Source organism: Caloenas nicobarica, chromosome 1, assembly GCF_036013445.1.
Source record: "Caloenas nicobarica isolate bCalNic1 chromosome 1, bCalNic1.hap1, whole genome shotgun sequence".
Lineage (NCBI taxonomy): Eukaryota > Metazoa > Chordata > Aves > Columbiformes > Columbidae > Caloenas > Caloenas nicobarica.
In genome coordinates this window covers 64,391,061-64,410,721 of record NC_088245.1, presented here as the reverse complement: position 1 = coordinate 64,410,721, position 19,661 = coordinate 64,391,061, and the positions used below count along the sequence as shown (strand labels likewise).

At 39.5% G+C, this 19,661-nt stretch overlaps 1 protein-coding gene across 3 annotated transcripts in view; it reads left to right on the top strand.

The window, feature by feature from the left end:
* The window catches only part of KIAA1549 (KIAA1549 ortholog), a 148,340-nt gene that overhangs the window by 111,865 nt on the left and 16,814 nt on the right, over window positions 1-19,661 (top strand). For all 3 annotated transcript variants that reach the window (XM_065653319.1, XM_065653328.1, XM_065653335.1), the window contains exons 11-15: window positions 7,354-7,556; window positions 10,804-10,928; window positions 15,849-16,054; window positions 17,781-18,004; window positions 19,160-19,304. In XM_065653319.1, coding sequence (XP_065509391.1) covers window positions 7,354-7,556; window positions 10,804-10,928; window positions 15,849-16,054; window positions 17,781-18,004; window positions 19,160-19,304 — 903 coding nt within the window. The remainder of the gene's footprint in view (window positions 1-7,353; window positions 7,557-10,803; window positions 10,929-15,848; window positions 16,055-17,780; window positions 18,005-19,159; window positions 19,305-19,661) is intronic.

Sequence of the window (19,661 nt, the reverse complement as noted above, 5' to 3'; positions counted from 1 at the left end):
CCTGCAGCATTTCTGTCTGAGAAGGAAGGCTAAAACCGTATGTGATTCAGACACAAAATTCTGCCTGTTACACCAGTTATCTCAGCAGCCTGTGGGCATAGATGTACTCAGAGTTAAGGGCTTTCAACAACATGATCCCTCTTGTATTTTGTAAAATTTACTGAACTGTCACGGTAATATTAGTGTGGCAGGAAGAAATGCACAAAGGAGGAGAGGAGGAATGATGAAAATCCATGAGAAGAATCTGTCTTAAGAAAATATTTCAGAACAGGTGTCTTGAGAATTTCAGGCTTTATAAAGTTTTGTACGTTTGGAGGTTTCTTTATTTGTTTTTAATCCTACTCCAGAAGCAAAATTCCTGAGGTGGTATTTTTTGTGGGATTCCTGCTTTACCTACTGTTTGTTTGGTAGTTAGCAGTAAACCGCAGATTTGACTTTTCAGAGGAGGGGAGGAGGGCCAGAGGCTGTACACGAGCTTGTCCTGGTTTTTTTCTGCACTTGCACTGGCTATACCATACACTGCTTTTCCCCAACTTGGCAGTAGAGGCCCATGCAACCGTAGGCATGTTTCTTCTCCACAAGGACAGGTTTGCTCAACTGCTTTACCTATTCCCACTAATGGTGATAGTTGACAGAAGTGCTATTGCGATGACCAATGTGAGACGTAGTATGTATGAAGAGGTACTTGGTCAGAGATGAGAAAATGGGCAGCATTTTGTACACGCAACTCCTTTTTTGGCCCTCAGATCTCAAAATCCTGCTGCTTCTTGAGATGGGGCTTGCCATAGAGGATACAGGCTGGAACACTGCTGTGGTAGAAGGGTGATGGCATCCCACCTAAGAGGCAATACGGTGAACTGCCATTGCACATATACTTCTTTTTACATACGTACAAAGTTATCAAGTGAAAGTATTTAAATCAAATCAGAGACCTTTATTTCATTTGGAGCTCAAAGGCATTTCCTAAACCAGCAGCCGTGAAGGATCCCTCTGTACATTTCTTAGTGATGTTTAGTAGTTTTTTTTAAAGTAGACTGAAAAAGAATTTGTTCTGATGGCACAAGTTGGTTGCATCATATCCCATTTGATAGGGAAATTGCATCAATGGCACAAAAAGAAACACAAACGGGTTTTCTTTTAATACGCTTTTTTCATTAACAAAGATTTCTTTTTTCTTAAGTCGGATATACATTATTTTTATTGAATTGCATGTATAATTTGTATGCATACTTTACACGCAGTCCCTGGCTATGATCCCAAAGGGTTTTACATTGAAGGAGAGCAAAGTAAACAAAAATACAGAGGGTATACTTATGTGCATAAGGGGTAGGGATGATATTAGAAGAATGAGCTGAATAGGAAAATGAGACTGAGAAAGGTGAACATGCCTCAGTACTTCTAAATTCTTACTTATTGGTAGGTGTTTTAAATATCTCATGGAACAGTCACTGCAAACAATATGGATGAATGATTCTTGTGGGAGGAAGAAGTAGGCACCATCTTGGATGGGATAGTAGAAGCATGGTGAAACAAATGAGGTAAAATTAAGAAGACCCTAGCAAGCACACTAGCAGGTGCAAAGAATTGTCCTTACTGGTGCATCATGAGATGAATACAGTAGATTCACACTACCCTATGCTATGGTGCCCTGGGTATACAGAGAAGGGTTCAGTGGTATGAAGACCAGATTGTGGAAGGCAGTTTGTGATCTTGAATTGCTTCAAGACATCCTAAATCAAACTGACATCTTGAACCCATATTAATTTTAAGAACAGTGATTTTCATTGCCTTGCTGCGTTGAAACTGGCAGATTTGAAAACTTTTTTTTTCTGTAAAGTTTCTTTATCCTGTCATTTTGGTAACGTTCCATGTTCTTGCATATTAGTAAAGTCATAATTCAGCAGGACTTGGAACAGCTCTGCTATGAGGACAGGCTGAGAGAGTTGAAGTTGTTCAGCCTGAAGAAGAGAAGGCTCAGGGAGACCTTATTGCAGCCTTTCGGTGCCTAAAAGGGGCCTATGAGAAAGATGGGGACAGACTTTTGGCAGGGCCTGTTACAACAGGACAAGGGGTAATGGTTTTAAACTAAAGGAGGGGAGATTCAGGCTAGACATGGGGAAGAATTTTTTTACGCTGAGGGTGGTGAAACACTGGCCCAGGTTGCCCAGAGAGGTGGTCGATGCCCCATGCCTGGAGACATTCAAGGCCGGGCTGGACGGGGCTCTGAGCAACCTGATCTCGTTGAAGATGTCCCTGCTCATGGCTGGGGGTTGGACTAGATGACCTGTGACGGTCCCTTCCAACCCAAATGATTCTATGACTTCTTTACAGGGATACCTGTCCTGTGGATAGGTTATGTACCAACACTGAAGTTTTATTTTTGAAATTATACTTAGCTCCTTTGTTTCCTTAGAAATGTATTTTAACAGCCTCTGCTCAATGGGTCTATCTCTAGAAGGAACAAGGCAAGACTGTGGTATAACATTAAGAGAAAATATTCTTAATACATTATGCTTCATATTATGTCTAAATTCAAACGCCACTTGTAGGAACTACAAAAAGAATACTGAGTAAGTGTCTTTCTTCTCTTCTGCTTTTTGCTGAAATTATTCACTGACCTGTGTGTGTGGTATTCGCTTTCTTGAGAAGACACATTATTGACATTCCTGGTGTGTCTCTGCATCTAGCAAAACAGTATATTGGCAACCATATTAAATTTCTGTGACTTGAACGGTACTGAATGTATTAGCTGCTTTAATAGAATAAGTCTTGACCAAGGTGCACAGGCTTTGTAGGCTTCTGCAGAAATTATTTTATTTTTCTATGGATTGAACTTCAAATACTTTTTTTCTTTCAGTATGTAACAATGGAATTAAAGCACTGTCTTGGCTTAGCAATTTGAAATTATCTTCTCTTCAGATTTCAGCAGGTTCTGCGTTTGTATAATAATATAGTGCCTTACAAATGCCATAGCTAAGACATGTTTATATTGGTGGTAACCTTCAGAGTAGTTTATCTTTCCCCTTTCACAAATATATAAAGATAAAACAAATGAAAACCTTCTCTAACAACTTGCATTTAAAACAATAAATCTTTACTAATAACCGATTTTATGCAGTCTTAGTTAAAGGCGCTTGAGGCTGAGAAAAAGGGGTTCATTTTCAGCACCTGAACAGGTAAGTGTATCAGCACAAATGTGGTGGTGGTGAAGTTATAAGTAGCGGATGACTGATCCACACAGAGTATTTTGACTACCTGTCCTAAGATGAGCAGAGTTCGTCCAATCTGGTACACTATATAACTTGATATAAAGAAAAGGAAGAATGTGGCAGGTGGTACACAGAAGTTCATAAGAAATTGTATTGTAGGAAACCTCTTGAATCTGGAACAACACTATTGATGCGTTCCACTGAGTCTCAGTGATCTGACCATCTAGTCTTTCAGAAAGCAGAGTTGTCTTTCAGTGTCTTTCAGACACTTTTCACGGAAAATGTCGATTTTTGTTGATATCCATTCTGAGTTAAAAGTCGTAAATGTTGCCATGGTCTGAGAGGTGAGATATCAGCAGTGTAGTTGGGGTTTTTTTAAGAAAACAAAGTGGGTTTCTGTTGGCATCATTAGTATTAGTATTTCTATTTCTCAAATAATGGGTATTATTTTTAATAAATAATTTTTTTCATTGAGGACCATCTTTTCATATTCAGTCATATATCAGGTTTTTTATATATGTATTTTCATTTTTCATTCATATATGCAAACACATATACACATGCATTCTATTCATTTATTGACTGTAGCTGGTAGTGCCAACTTGAGCTTTTTTAGCAGGAGATATCTAGAAATGTTATTATTTGGCTGTACAGAACTCTGCAAGATTTGAATCATTCAGGCCAAAGTTTTCTGTTCAAGTGTCAGTTTCATACTAGATCTTTTTTTACAGTGACAAGAAGAGCTTGTTCTTTTAAAGAACAAGGTTAAGAGAAAATAGAATGCTCTGTCCAAATTTTAAAAATCGTTTTGGAGAAGCCCTAGTGGATGTTCTCAGCCTTTGGCGGTGCAGGGTGGGGAAAGAAAGGAAACAGGACCAGAAGGTTGTTTTGTGTGAGGGAGATGCCCACTCGATGGGGAATTGCCCATTTCTGACTAATTTTTAAACCTTTGGGAAAATGTTTGCATGCGATTGACAGTCTGGTTAGAGGTTTACCAGTTAAATTCTCATAGGATTATACCTGTTCTGGGCTCTGTAGAGCTGTCACTTAAAAGCCGAGAGAGTTTTTTTATCTGTTGCTGTACACAGAGGTTGTTACGAGGCCAAATAAAGAAATAAGGAGCACTGAGCCTCAGGCTCTTGGATAGCATAAGCTGGAACTGGCAGCTGGCAGGCAGAAGGAGAGAGGGGCAAGAGAGTGTGATGGAGAGACTGGCTGTGCCTGGCAAGGAGGAGTAAGACCAGATGAGGAGTTGACCTCCTGCAGCTTTAGGAAAATAGAGCCGCAGGTTCTGCCGTGCCTGCGCTGAGTGCTTCTTGAGGCCTGGGATGGTGAGACCTGAGACTTGGCAGTCCTCTGTTGCCAGCAAATGTCCGTGAAATCCACTTAAAAAGTCTCAGCCACTCTAGCTGCAGATGTGCGTAGAATAATACATCCTTTCTCGTCTTGCATTCTCTCCTTTCATTACATGTTTGCTAGCTTCTGCATATGAAATGAGATGGGCATCCTGGTTCTACAAGTAACATTTTTAGATTCTACCCAGCTTTGACTTACAGCGGAATGCCCAGCCTATGCCAAGGATCCTGAAGGGTGGGAGAGAGCAAAGGGGGTTCCTGTGGAAGAAACAAATTTATGATTTTTGTAATTCAAGACTCTACTGCAATGGTTGTACGAGAGGATCCAGTTGTGATTGTTCAGACAATCTTAACTGTGCCTTTTCTTACAGTGTGAGTGCCTGTCTTTGCAATTCTAGCAGTCTTTCAGTTCAGCTTCTGTGTGGTCTGTCTACAGATAAACATTTGTGCATACATCTGCTGTGGTGTGCATACTTGTACACATATCTGTTTCCGTAACTGTGCTTAGATGAAAGGTTATGCTTCAGCATAGCACTTCAGCTAGGAATAAGACTATTCAAAGTCAAAAGATGGAAAATTTATATGTTTGCATGTTGCTTTTCTCCCCAGAGGGTTTACAAACCCAGTGTGTTAGAGTTAACTCTAAGGTAGGTTGAAACACGTGCTTGACACACTCAGTAATCTAAATAAAACCATACTAGTTATTCTATTATTACTAGAATGTTTGTCTCTTTAGTTCTCCCTGCTCACCCCACCTGTCACACTATTCAAAAAAGAGTAGTAACTTTGCAGGTCAAGTCAAGGGTGCTTAAGAAAGGGTAGAGGAACACCACTTTTGTGTGTATGTGAAATAATTGTGCTCAGCACATGGTGAAGACTGGCATCATCTTTGGGGCAAAGGAGGCTGGTGAAATAGAAAAAGTGATCATTGAGTATCAGCAGCAGGGTAGTATAGGCACAAGGACGGAGTATTTAAAGGGTTAGGCAAGCTGGCATGCTAATTCTGGCAGCAGAAGTGAGAAGTTCCTCCTCACAAAAACTTTGGGGGGAAAAAAAAAAAGAAAAGGCATAGAAATTTGGGTTCATTTGTTTGGTTTGGTTTTTAAGCGAGCAAGAGCCTGAAGACAATGTTCAACTCTGAGTGGGGGGGAAGTTTCAGGAAGGATTCAATAGGTGACTATGACTCAAAAATTGCAGAAACAGTTACACCTTCACCTGGTCTAGCCCAACAGTGCCTTTTCGAGTCAGTGGCTGCGATGAGTTACATAAATTCAGTAATTGTATCACCCATAATGCTGAAGTGAAGGGACTGTTGTGAAGCTCAACAAAAATGGAATATAGTGGAAGATGTCCAGATCTGTTCAAATAACAGGCTTACTCATTTTCTGGGAAATAAACTCCGAAACCTCAACCCTTCAGATAGTTGTTAGATTTTACAGGAGAGCTTTTGTTGCCATCTACTGGTTTAAATAGGCAGTTTGCTCTACTGCAACACCCTTTCTAAGAACCATTTGGAAAATGTTTGCTTACTGAGAAAATATTTTGAAGAGATTGTTTCAGAATATTCCTTAGGCAAGCTTATCTTTGGCATGATATCAGACGAGTGTGTTTATAGTTAGCTACACTGGTATGCCAAGCTTTATGAAAGGGGGTTCATTTAAACATCTGGAACCTGACGCACCCATAAACGCGCACTCCAACACATGCTTCGCTTTGCAGGAAATCAGCCCTGGGAACACACAGAAGGTTTTATGCGTGTGCTATGAGTGTGTGTACATGCACTTTGAAAACTGGAGTTAACATTTCTTTCCACTTTCAACTTCCAAACTACATAAAATTGAGTGAGACTCGAAGAAAATCTTTCTTCTAATTAGTGTCTCAGAATGTCTAATTACTCCAAAGCCCCCAAAAAGTCAGCGGGAGAACTTGAAACTTGGAGGCTTGATCAAATTAAGTCCGAACCAAGTCACTGACAAGGTGAGACTAACTTTTTTATAAATACAGTTATGAAAATGAAAGGCCCAATTCTGTGTCTTTCTCAAGCAAGACACCCATTGAATCCATAATTCCTTATTAAGCTCTCTAGGATAAGTATCTAATTTCTCTACACTCCAAGGCCTTTTATATATTTTTCTGTCTATTCAGTATGAAATTCCTAAGAGCCAGATCTTCAGTACTTTGCTGGAGGCATCTGTGCTGGCTGAAAAGTCATTGCCAGGCTGCTGTATAATTCAGATCTGCAAAGTGTTTCATCAGCTAAACTAGGTGTTTGTACAAGAACTCCCAGACCTCCTGCAGATTTGGGGTGCTCAAAATGAGGAAGGTCAGTGATGGCATGTTACTCAACTATTTAAACTAACTTCACTCATTTTTGGAAATGAGAAGAAGAAATGGAAACAGTGAAACAAATGGAAAGATGACCTGGCAGTGGTAACCATTTCAGTCAGTACACAGGCATCTACAGCCTTGCACCTGCAAGTATTCAAAAAGCTCCTCACACAATGATTAAATCTGAAGAAATAGCTGGAAAAAGATGTGGCAGCTACAGAAAGCTATTTTTTAAATAGTTTTGCTGATTAATAGTTTTAAACTGTGTATCATCTACTTAAGTAAGATGACAGAATCACGGGGGGTTTATTTTCCTTTTCTCTGCAGCTCTTACGTTCATTCCTGAGACTACCATATCCTGATCATCCTCCTAATGGCCATTGTTTGCAGATCTTCCCAGAAGACTTTGTTCTCATTGTCACTCATTGTTCCTGGTTTTTGTCTTTGTTCTTCTCTCACAGCTACAAGCCCCCAGTGTGAAAGGCTTTGATTTTGCTAAGCAGCATCTGGGCCAGCACAATAAAGATGATGTCCTGATTATCCATGAGCCAGCTCCTTTACCAGGACCTATTAAGGACACTACCCCATCTGAAAACGGAGATGTGCCCAGCCCCAAATCCAAGAATTCATCAAAGCCTTCAAAGACTGTTCGACACAGAGGGAGGTCAGTTCACAGAGGAAAAACAAGTTGTAGTAGATGCGAGTTTATTAATGGCTGGCAATTACTGTCTTTTTAAGGCAATTTCAGTGGACAGAACTGTTCTAGAGCTCTGGGACTTGTGTTTTATAGTGGGCTGTCAGTGTTACACCTCGCTACTCATTAGTACAAGGTTGTGAGAATTTAGTGTCCATTTTTCTCTTAAAGGCAACATGCCCAGTTAAGAGGACTATTTAAGGCACTACTAAGTTGGCTGGAGTCAAATCACTGCTTATTTAGTGGAAACATAAAGTGTGTATTTTCTGATGCATTCACTTCATAGTGACCTCTAGCAACTAAGGCAACAGGTGGTTAAAAACAAGCAGAAACCAGTGACGAATAGCAGTGTGTTTCAATAACATTAATAGTGATCAGTACATATATGGTAAGCTGGAATTTCCAGAAAAAAGCAGTATCTCAAAAAATCATGGAAGATAGTTGGTGGTTTTTTATTTGTGGCTATCTGGCAACTCTCATATCAAACCAGTTTTATTCCAGAAAGGGAGTGCAAATTTACAGTTGTCCAAGTGGAGAAGTGTCTGTCAAACTTCAGCAGTAACTTCCCAAACTTTTCCAAAAATCAAATGATGTGAATGTGTCTTGCTGGAAAGGATTATGTTTGTAAGATAGGTGGTGTAACAGAGCTATGCAGTGAAGAAGGATCTATGCATTTAAAAGAAAAAAAAGCATAAGTGGGAAAGTAATAGGTGGGGAAAAAATTGGAGCCCTGAGGAAAGAAGTGCTATGGTGAGTCACAAACAGCTCCTCTCTGCTCCAATTTCCCATAATTCTTCTTCTCCCTTCCTCTCATTTTTTGCACTCCTTTGTCTCCAGCTCAGGATCCCCCGTGCTTTTACCCTCATGCTATGGCAGGGTGGGAGGAAGAAATGGTTCTTCCTGAGCTGGAGGTGTCTGTGACACATCTTGATCCTCTGCTCAAACTTCTGTGTTTCCTCTCAAGCCCCAGTTGCCCTAAGATTCTTGCTTCATCTTCCCCACATGGGCTTCGCACAGCTCAGTTTCCACCTTCTAAGATGCTGAGACTGTCTTCCTAACTCCCTATAGGCCTTGCAAGTAGTAGACTACCAGTGGTACAGTGGAAGGTGGGCAAAATTGGAAAATAATGGAAGAAAAATGAGCTAACTCATTTTGGTGTAGCTTAAATTAAAACGAATGTAAACCCTGAGGACTAGTGGTTTTGTGTTTCTTTCAAAAATGGCCTAAGACAGAGATGATACTTAAGGGGAGGGAAAAGTATCTATATTCAAATGCATATAAGCATAAGAAAAATATTTAAACTTGAGGCTGTTACTGTATTTTATCTAGAATAATTCAGAAAATGAAGCAGGAAGAATTTTCAGGAGCTAACATTATAATGCTTCCCCAGAAGACAATAATGAATCATTGTTCAAATTTGGAACAAAGATATTTATTTTTTTAATAGCATATAAATTCAAACACTTCAAAAAGGAGAATTTCCCTCTTTTCCCTTATCCTCCGTTAAGAGCAAATCTCCCTTTAGGCTTAACTATGGAGATGTTACCATCATCTCCCTAACACGCTGACATGCCCATGTCAGCTTGAGATTTAAAACATTTATTCCCTGAGGCAGAAGTTGAAATGTGAAATGATAGCACAGTGTGTTATGTTGGTTTTAGTTGTTTTCTGTTTTGTGAGGAAATACAGAACTCAGTTCATCACAGTGCAATTCAGGACTGTATGTTGAATGCCAGGAAATACAGTGGTGATGTGAGTAGACGTTCTGTATCTGTAGAAAAACAGCAAACAAGAAAAACAACCGATCTCAGAAAGAATGGAATCTCTAGGCTCCAGCTGAGAGCTGGACCTGTTGTTTTGGCTTGAGAGGACACGACTGCAAATTCCTCAGCACTTTTGATGACTGTTGACTCAGCACTATTTATGTTCCTATAATTTAGTTAATGATAATTTGAATAGACTGAGGAAATAGTATAAAGGAAAACAAGGCCCAGTGAGGTGAAATGGAAAGTCAGTAACAGATCTGGAAACAGAACTCCAGCCTTCTACTCTGCTGAACCAAGACAAAGGTGATGGAGATGATAGCTCTGCCCACCCCCTCCACCTTAGAAAATAAGAAAAGATGCAATTGTGCAGATCTGTAAGCTCATTGAGAAACATTTCTCTGTTTTTCCCTGCTATTTTTTTTTTTAATTGGGATGTGATGACTTAGTATTACAGTCGTGCAGAGAAGAATGAAAGACAGAATTCAATTATCAGTGCATTGTTTGGGGAGGAGGAAAAGGGGAGTTGAATTTGGAGCATTGCCTGCTGTGAGGAGTTGGTTTAACTTCCAATGAACTTGTCTGGCTGGGTGTAGTTATCTTAGTCTGTGTGCTTTAGGCAGGTTGATATTTAGCCAAGAGCTCCAGTAACTAGTTCAGATCTCCATCTAACCCAGGCAAATCTTGCACTTCACGCAGTTAATGCAGGAATAGAATATGAATGTTCGCAAGACAAAATGGTCACTAGAGACACGATCACAAAGGCTGGTCCCATATGAAAAGACAGGCTTTGGCATCAGCTGGGCAATGCTGTATGCTCTGTATTTTTTCTGTTTTTTATACTATCTCAATAATTTTACAGCTGAAGTATTCTATTGGGGAAAATCACAGTATTTCTGTATATTTTTTTCTGTAATCACCCACAAAAATTATAAACACTGAGGTTGTAATTTGTCAGTAACTAATGTTTTTAAGAATCTCATGACTGCATGGATAAATACATAAAAGTAGCATTTCTGAGTGACCCTACATTTAACTAGTCAGGAAAATACACATGTGGACTTGCAGTGTTAGTAAGAGAACAGCAAGTTAGCAAGTCTGAATATTAGACTAATTACCTCTACAGGTTTCTTATTTCTAATTCCTTTGTCTGAAAAGTAAACTACTACTTATCAATGCAGAGTGTTTTCTTGAAGTATATTTTAAAGGAAAGATTAGTTAACAATCTTGTCACATGTGAATCCTGTTGCAGTCAGTTTTCACACACAACAGTAACATCATTGCGATGAATATCTTAACTATGATAATTTATTATAAATTTACTTATAAACAGTGGAAAATATTAGCAGTCTTCACAAGATACTTTAGCACAGGATTCTTTGTGTGTGACAACTGTGCCCCTTTGCAAACTTATGTTGCATGTTGGTTTGTTTGTTTTTTGATGTTTGTGGCAGAGTTTCGCCATCAGATGCCGACTCCACAGCAAGTGAACAATCCAGTGGGAGAGAGACAGGAGAAGAAACTGCAAGACCATCAGCTGTTGCAAATGAGGGCAAACCACGCAAAGCAGTGAAGAAGGGTTTGTTACTTTCCTTTTTTTCCTTGTGTGCACTAGCAGTGCTTTACTCAGGTTGAAGAGTTAGAGTTACTTAAGTGCTATAACTTTTCTAAACTCATCTCTGGCTGTTGATTTTTCTGGTTTGTGTTGTGAAAAATTTCCTTCCTCTCCTCTTTCATTTAGTTTCTTCTCTTGAAACTGAATATCTACACATTCCTTTCATTCCAGCAAGCTTTTGAAAGTAACTTCTTAGCAGGAATGAATCTTCTCCCCTTTTCTCTCCCACACACCCACAGCAAACCTCTTTCCATTTAGGCCTAATTGTGGCTCTCCTGGTAGCAGTCTTGCAGTTACATGGGCAGTAGAGGTCACAGGAGGACTTGATACAGCCTGGGTGTGTGTCTGTAACTGTAACTTCAAAAAAAAAAAACCCACCACCAGAAATGTAAATGTTTTACAAATAAGTTCTAATTCAGGCATCAAAATGCCTTAATGATTGTGCTTTAGACAGATGAAAATCCAGTGCTGGTACATTAATAACAGTGACATTTTTTTGTAAAGAACCATCCTCCTTCCAGTTGAAGTGCCAGCATCTGTCTTGGAGGTACCCTAAGATACATTTCATTCCTCATTGAAAAGTTGATAAAATGCTGCAAACCCACTTTCATTTTTAAATTAAAACATTCTTCTAAATTCTTTTCCTGTTTAAAAGTGTGTGGTTAACTGTGCCTATGTGAACACTAATTGTTTGGGTTTTTTTTCTGAGAATCTTCTGGGTTTAGATGGCTTGCTTCCTGCTTGAGGATTTAGTTACCCAATCTTTGCCTTGTATCACAATAGTTTTCCTAGAGAAAATTCTGATACTGAATTGTGAGCTTGTGATATCCCCATCTGTTCTTAGTATACATGGCCTTGGTGGCAACAGAAACTGAGAAGAAGAAAATATTGACAACATTGTGAGCAGTTTCTTTGGTTTATTGAATGTTTTTTCCACGTACTCCTTGAAATACCAGCTGAGATGTAAAGATGTCTACTGAGGACTGCAGTGCCAGTGAAATTCAGATCTTAGCAGGCAATATTCAGTTTTTGCTTATGTCGAAGAAATGAGATTGAGGAATGTGTAAGATAGTTTATATAAACTACTAGCTCATGAGTGGCTAAACAGCAAGCTAAATAGTGTGTGATTCTTAAACTTTCATAATGTGGACTGCTTCTGGAACAGCAAGGGTGAAGGAGCAGGCCTTCCTCTGTAACCGATGTGCAAGAAAACAAAGCACGGCACCTGCTAATGTAGACTAGGAAGTTATACTTCCTAATAATTCAGCACGCAGTGAATGCTGTATGTACTTTACAGTTTACAAAAAGAATATATTGTACTGATGCTGTATAGCTTTTCAGTGCTTTAGGTGTGCTCTAAGGACCAAAAGTCATGCCCAAGTACATATATAAGAAAACAACTGTGCTATGAGAGAGCTCATTTCAGGATGGTTGATGAGTTACTCCAACCTATCTGACTTGAATTCTGTTGCCCTGATTTAGTGCTCTCCCCATTTCTTCTTACCTGGGAACTCCATTTTTCTCTCTTCATTTTCCATCAGAGCTTAAAACCCTTGTGTAAGATTTAACATGTCCTTTTGGTGTAGAAATGTTAGGTATTGATGCTTCTGAATTATCTGGCAAAGGCAGCAAGGTTATTGTGTAAGATGTGTCCTTTTAACCTATCATGCCCTTCCTGGATCAAATATACTTTTTTTTTTTTTTTTCCCCAGAATTTCGTGCCTCTAGTTTGGTAATCATAGGGACTATTTTTAGCGTTCAGAATTGGAGGCACTGTCTGTGGAGAGCTCTCTGTTAAATGGCAGATTCGGCTCCCTTTTTGTGCAGCTGAGGCTTGGCAGTTTGATCCGAGTTCATGCATTTCATTCAAAAGTAAATGCAATCATCTTACTGCTGTGTTTCTTTCCAGTTACCATTCCAGCTGAATTATTTGTAATAATTACTGTGTTGTCTCTTCTTTTTCCTTTACGTTGTCAGGAGCAAACAGAGTGGGTAAGTAACCAGAGCTGGTAGTTGAGTACAAATATGAATAGAGGTGCTGGGTTAGATGCAATTATATCTTAGGGATGGAAGGATTTGTCTTCTGAGTCTAAAAAAAACAAAATTGCTTTTGAGCTATTGAAGTATAAAAAATTCTCAGTAACACAAATTATAGTCATCCAATTTAGGCACATTTTTCTAATTTCCTCCCAGTTCTTTCAAATTATTGAGGAAAACATCACTGTGAAAGAAGCAAAACTGAGGCAGCTGTTGGTCCTGAAACTAACTTTGTATAAACAAGTTATACAAATTGTTAGCATCTTTACTGGAAGCCCAAGACTTTGCTGGCTACCTGCAAAGAAGCACAAATATTTTCTCACAACCTATTTTTTTTTTCTGGTCAGGACTGAGACATAGCAAAGATGGGGTAGCAGAAATCTGACCCTGTCTTTGATAACACATACCCTATCTAGAGATAAATTAAGGACTGTGTCTTCTGATAGCAGTTTCCATCTTATAATAGTCTAGAAGTATGGATATAAGGCTGGCTATGATGCTTTCCATTGTTGGGTTTGTACAACGAATGAAAGTCATCGGCTGCATCCTGGGGACATGATCTACACATGAAGAAACTGTGCAAAATGTGTCTGAAACTGCATGCTCTGGCATGATTCAAATACCAGTGAATCAGGGGAAGATTCCTCTCAACTTTACGTGGGTTTGGATTAGGCTTTATGCATCTTGGTTGCTGTGTCCCTTGTTTTTATTTCAAGAAGGTACAGGAAGCCTTCCTCTATCTCCAGCTGTATTGGTTTTCATATGAAATCATAGCTTCCTGCAGAGCACTTAATTTTCCTGACATTTCAGTTCAATTAGTAGTTTCAATTCAGGGAACAGTGATGAACGTTGATCACTGACATGTGACCTATATGGACTAGTTGTTTAAATATGTTCTGTCCATTATTTGGGTATTAATTCCTCTCCATTATTTTTCAGCCTCAGCTGTCTAGTCTGAGATCAAAATTTCATTCATATAGTTCCATCTGATAGCTTTTAAAGGAAGGTTTTCTAACCATGGACAATAGTGTAATATAAGAACCTTGAAATGAGAAACCATTCTTGTTCACTCTGTCAAAACTTCTAAAATAACTCATTCATGTGTTGACTTAGAAACAACTTCTCCTTTTGTTGCATGTTTACAGCACTGTCCAGTTCCTGGCTTTCTTATCTACTTTACTGTACTTCCATCGTGGTTTGTATTTATAGACACATTCAGTGTATGCACACAAAGAGGATTTAAAGGTCAGGTGCAGCTTATGGGTTATTTTGTGTGTTTGCGTATCTTTTCTGCAAAAGAGAGTAACATACAATGTTAATGTAGAGCCTTAGCAAAATTTGACAGTGGGACTTCTGGACAGTCTTACAAAATGAGTTTAAGAACCACTCCAGCTAAGAGGCCTCTGCCAAGCACTTGTTTGTGTGTGCAAAAGGGAAGGTTGTGAATGAAATTATAAAGATTCAGAGTGAATTGTCAACATAATCGAACATTTTAGACCTTGCTAACCAAGTAATATGAAAATAACCTTAAATTTTTTTGTTGGACATTAGTGGACTTTGAGAACTGCTGTTCAACTGGAAACATTGGAAAACATGACTAATGTATGGGAAAACAGGAAAGATGGATGCAGAATTTTAGATTCCCCTTGACTACAGGATTGCTCTGAGGGATCCACACTAACTATGTAATATATCTTGTGCCCCTCTCTCAGAGAGGCCATGCTTGCATGCTTCTAAGAAATGCATGACGATGGGGCTGTGAAGATGACAAATGGTAATTTGTCATATAAATAGCTACAGAAAAGAGATAGATACGGATCAGAGCAGTGTCTGTTTTCTTTTCCATCTTGTCTATTGGAGTTGGATCAAGTTGATCAACAATTGATTCTGTATCAGAATCAAATCAGATTCTCTTGATTTGAATCTGAGAACCACAACCTGTTATTAGAGTCTGTGCAAGGATGAGGGACTATGTCCCTCTACTCTCTTGTGTTCCTCCATGAGAGCAGTCACAAACCTTAATCTCTTATTGCTTGTATTTGACAGTGAAAAGCATTTTATGAATTTGTGGTGCTAGCATGTGGACAAAACAAAAGATTAATTTGCAAGTCTTCAATAGTCTTTGCAAGCCTAATCCACATAATGGTTCCTGTTGTAGGCATAGCTCCAGCAAACAAAATACTTAAATATGTGCTTAACTGCGAACCACTGGAGTGACTTTAAAGATTCCAAGTCTTTTGAGGGAGATGACCCATTTCTGTTGATACAATTAACTGTTGGCAAGACCAGGGCCACAACTTTCACATCTGTCAGTTTCCATAACATCTTTTGGTGATCCTATTTGAGTTGATATAACCTCTTCAAAAAATTGCAGTGTGGCAATATTTGTGCACCTTGCTTATTACTATGTGAACTGTTTATCCTGTCACAGAGAAGAAAACAGTGCAGTGAGACATCTTTTATTGCTCTTTGAACCTCCATTTGAGGAATTTGCATCTCCTTAAGTACTGATAAGAGGAACCATTAGCAGTTATGTACTTAGAACAGCTTTTTTTGACTAAAGTAGATTGAGATTTTGGGGGGGGTTGCAAATGCCAAGAGCTTGATTTACAGAAATAAAAAATGGCAACTCGCCTTCTGGAAATATAATGGAAAAATGTTTATAATTTGCAAACCACTGGATAAACTTGTACACTAAATGTGGATCAGCTGGAAGGCCTATAGGGCAAATTAAACACAGATGGAAAACAAGGCATATTCTTGTAGCATAGCATCTGTAGAGCTTAACATTTGACTGAGATAACCCTAGCGGCACTACTTTTCTCTCTATTTGTTCTGGTGATTTAGGACCTCCTCAGACCAGCAGTGGAAACGAACAGCACTCCTCAGCCTCTATTTTTGAACACGTGGATAGGATGTCGCGTTCCTCAGATGCCAGCAGACGGGTCCCCAGCAAGATCCAGCTGATTGCTATGCAACCGATGGCAGCACCTCCGGTTCAGAACTCGGTGCTTTCTGATCGAGTGGCAGAGACCAACAAAATTAATAAAGAGGTATTTTTGAAGTGTTTTAAATGTTTGTGGAGGACCATATGCCCAGCCAAGAGTGAAGTGAAAAGTATCCAGGTGCTTGTTATCAGGAGTTCCTCGTTAGTTCCTGAGGAGTCGAATTTTGACAAGTTGCAAGAGTAATCCTATTTCCGTCCAAAGAGATAATCTGACCTGTTTTTAAGAGATACCTAAAATGAAACTTAAACACTGAGAGAGGAGCAAATTTGATGGTCAGGATAGCTTGTGTTACCGTGCTTTTGCTAGTCAGCAGGACACGACTTACGGGAGTTGTGTTAGAGAACTGGAACGTCTGACCCACCTTGGTTTTCATTCTACACCATTCTTTTGACTTTTCAGCAGCTTGGGATGGGGGTTATCTCAAGTAATTCTGGGGTGTGAATTTGCAGCATATTCATTGCTTCCAATGTCTGATGTGTTTATCTGACTGTAAGCATATAGAAACTTCCTGCATTCTCTGAGACTTGGGTTACTCTAAGCAGAATGAGCGTGCCTGGGACGTTAGGAGAGAAAACCACATCATATGCTGCCTGACAGTACCGTGTACCTGCACCCTGCTTTGGTACTGGGCCTAAGATGGCATCTTCTCATAATTCAGAGTGGAAGATTACTGAAACCTCTAACTTAAATATGTTAAGATACTGTATTTCTGAGTACCTTGCAGAAGAGAGGTAAATACATCCAGTATACGTAGGCAAGAGGGGCCACAAGACAAAATCTGATTATATGGGCAGAAGACATATAATTCTAAATATAAATGTAAAGACTAAGTCTGGCTTGTGTCCCTTTTATGCTTTTGGGAGATTTTGATGAGAGAATAGACAAAAATCAATTTTTATTTGGTTTTTAATTTGCTGCTGCAGATGTGTTCCAGAACTAGGCCAGCACAGGTAGAGCAGTTGTTTCTACCTGATCTGGTGCCCACATTTTTTCCATTGATAAGAATGATTTCAGTGAGTGTTGGGCCAGGACTTAAAACTGTGGTGTTATGATAGCTTTCCCCAGATGATAAGATACACTCCAGGAGATTTGAAAAAGAGGTGAGAGAGAGGCGTGAAAGCGCAGCCTGCAAGAAAAGGTAGAGCTGATAACACCATGTTCATCTCGGGAGCTGGGTCCTTGTATTGCTGCTACGTTTCTGCGTAGCTTGTGCTGGTCTCTCACGCTCAGCAGAAGCATCAAGTTATGAGCTCAATTAGCTCTTTAAGTTCTTAAGTTCTTCTTCTTAAGTTCTTCTTCTTAATTAAGGTCATTAAAGGGAATTGGTGACAGGCTTCAACACTATTGATCAAATGTATCTCTGTTTAAACAAGCAAAGGTAGATATAGCCGGTACTGATGAGTCTTATTTTTTCAGAGCAGTGTCACTTCTAGCAGACAGCAGGACTTTTTCGTGTTCCTCCTGCCTTTTGTTAACAAACTGCCACCTCTCTCCAATTGCACCTGCTGTTTTGCACCTATTGTATTCTGTATAATAGTACATCTGCCTGGGGAGACAATGGGCATACTGCAAAATATCCAAGAAAGAAAGTGTGTTTACAAATTATGTGACATAGTTTAATCCTTCAGAGATTTGGGGGAGGAGGGAGATAGGGGCAGGCAGGGAGGTGAGAAGTAGAGGTTTACAGAAGAGCGGAAAAAAGTTCTGTTTGCAAAAACTACAAATGAAAAACACACTTGATTTTTTTTTTTTTCTCCACTCCTCCTTTAAGATACAAACAGCCCTGAGGCATAAATCTGAGATTGAGCATCACCGCAATAAGATTCGTCTTCGTGCCAAGCGCAAAGGGCACTATGAATTTCCAGTGGTGGATGATGTGATGGTGGTTGACTCCAAAGAACAGCACAGAATATATCGCAAGGCACAGATGCAGATTGACAAGATCTTGGACCCTGGAGGCAGTGTGCCTACTGTCTTCATAGAGCCCAGGAAGAGGTAGGGATTTCAAAGATGGGAAAGAACCATTTTCTTTTAGAGTCAATGTCCAAAGTACGTCAAACCTGTACTTGTGAACTTTCAGAGCTTAAAATAATTTTGATCGCTAGCTGAGTTTGAGTTATCTAGGTGAAAAGGCTTGGAGTGTTTAAACATTTTTATTTATTTCAGTATATACCACTCTGTTTTGTTTTCAAGTTATTCTTTTACAAGTTCTCAGCAGTGAATTCTTGGTAAATAACCCCAAATGTATGAAAACTATCTTAAAACAATTTAGTATTTGCTCTAGCATTTCTTTAAATAATTTTTGTGTGGTGTAGGGGGATCAAAGTTGCAATATAAGCACTACCAAAAAGATGCACAGAAAATATAAGCTGCAAGAAATAATATTTTTGTTAAGAGAGGAAAACATGCAAAATCAGGAAACCCTTGAACAACTTAAGAAGCATGAAGATCCTGAATTTTAAAGGCAAATTCACAAATCAACAAGATAACCTTTTATATATTCCCTCTGGGTAATGAGGCACATTTCTCAGCCTCGTGGATCTGCCTTCCTGGCCTTGTATTTTCAGAGAAAGTCTTCCCTTGGCCCTGTTTACGGCTGATGGATACTGATGCTTTGTTCCTGGAGCACTGTGTCCCTGTGACCGCTTCCACACTGACAGAAATTAGCTTTTCTCCAGCTACATGGGTTCCTCGGCTGGTTTGCCTGGTAGAGGGTTAAACCAAACATGCCAAGCACAGAGCCTCGTTGGCAGTGTGGTCTGTTCTGCTACTGCAAATGTGTCAGACATTGGACTGGGAGGTCTGGAGAGGCACTGGGAGCAGGGCTGGAGCATGGACAACTTTGATGTAGAAGGGAGGTGACACTGGAGAGAGTTTGGGGAAGGAATGGGACAGTTTGGAGAGCTGCCAATGAAAGTGTTATTAGGAGAAGCCTGCGGAGGGAGATTCAAGGCCAACTAATGTAACTGGCATGAAAAACTGGGAAAAGGAAGAGAAACGGGGCTGAGGTAAGGACGACTTGGAGGGAATGGGCAGAGGAGTTCAACCTTGAGTGGGATGAGAAGAAAAATTGCAAAAAGAAATACAATTACCTTTGTCTTGTCTGTTCGTTTTTTCTCTCTCTCTGCTTTTTGTTTTCTTCCTGTTAAGTTCTCGTGCAAAACGTTCTCCCAAGCAGCGCCGGCGACATCAGATAAATGGTAGTCCGACTGATGCAGAAAAGGACAGGTTAATCACTACTGACAGTGATGGGACATACAAAAGGCCTCCAGGAGTCAATAATTCTGCATATATTGTATGTATGTCTCTTGAATGACAGGAATGTTGTGATAATTGTAATGACAGTTGTGACATTGGAAGGTTTTTGGCCTTCTGACTGTGGTCTATATGGCTAGTTTCAGTGCCATGTAAATCAAAGTGAAACAAGGATTTCATTGGCAGTCTGTCAGTATTAAGCAGTAAAATTCTGCCAAGTATTCCTTGATATTAAAGAGGCCAAGAACCAAAACCTTCTTTTCATTAATGCCGATGTATTATGCACATGGAAGTGTGTTTGGCATGTTCTGCAATATCTTGAACATAGCTTCACTCTAGTCCAATTTGCTGGATGTTATATATTCATATGTTACAGAAAATTTCATCCTTTGCTTTC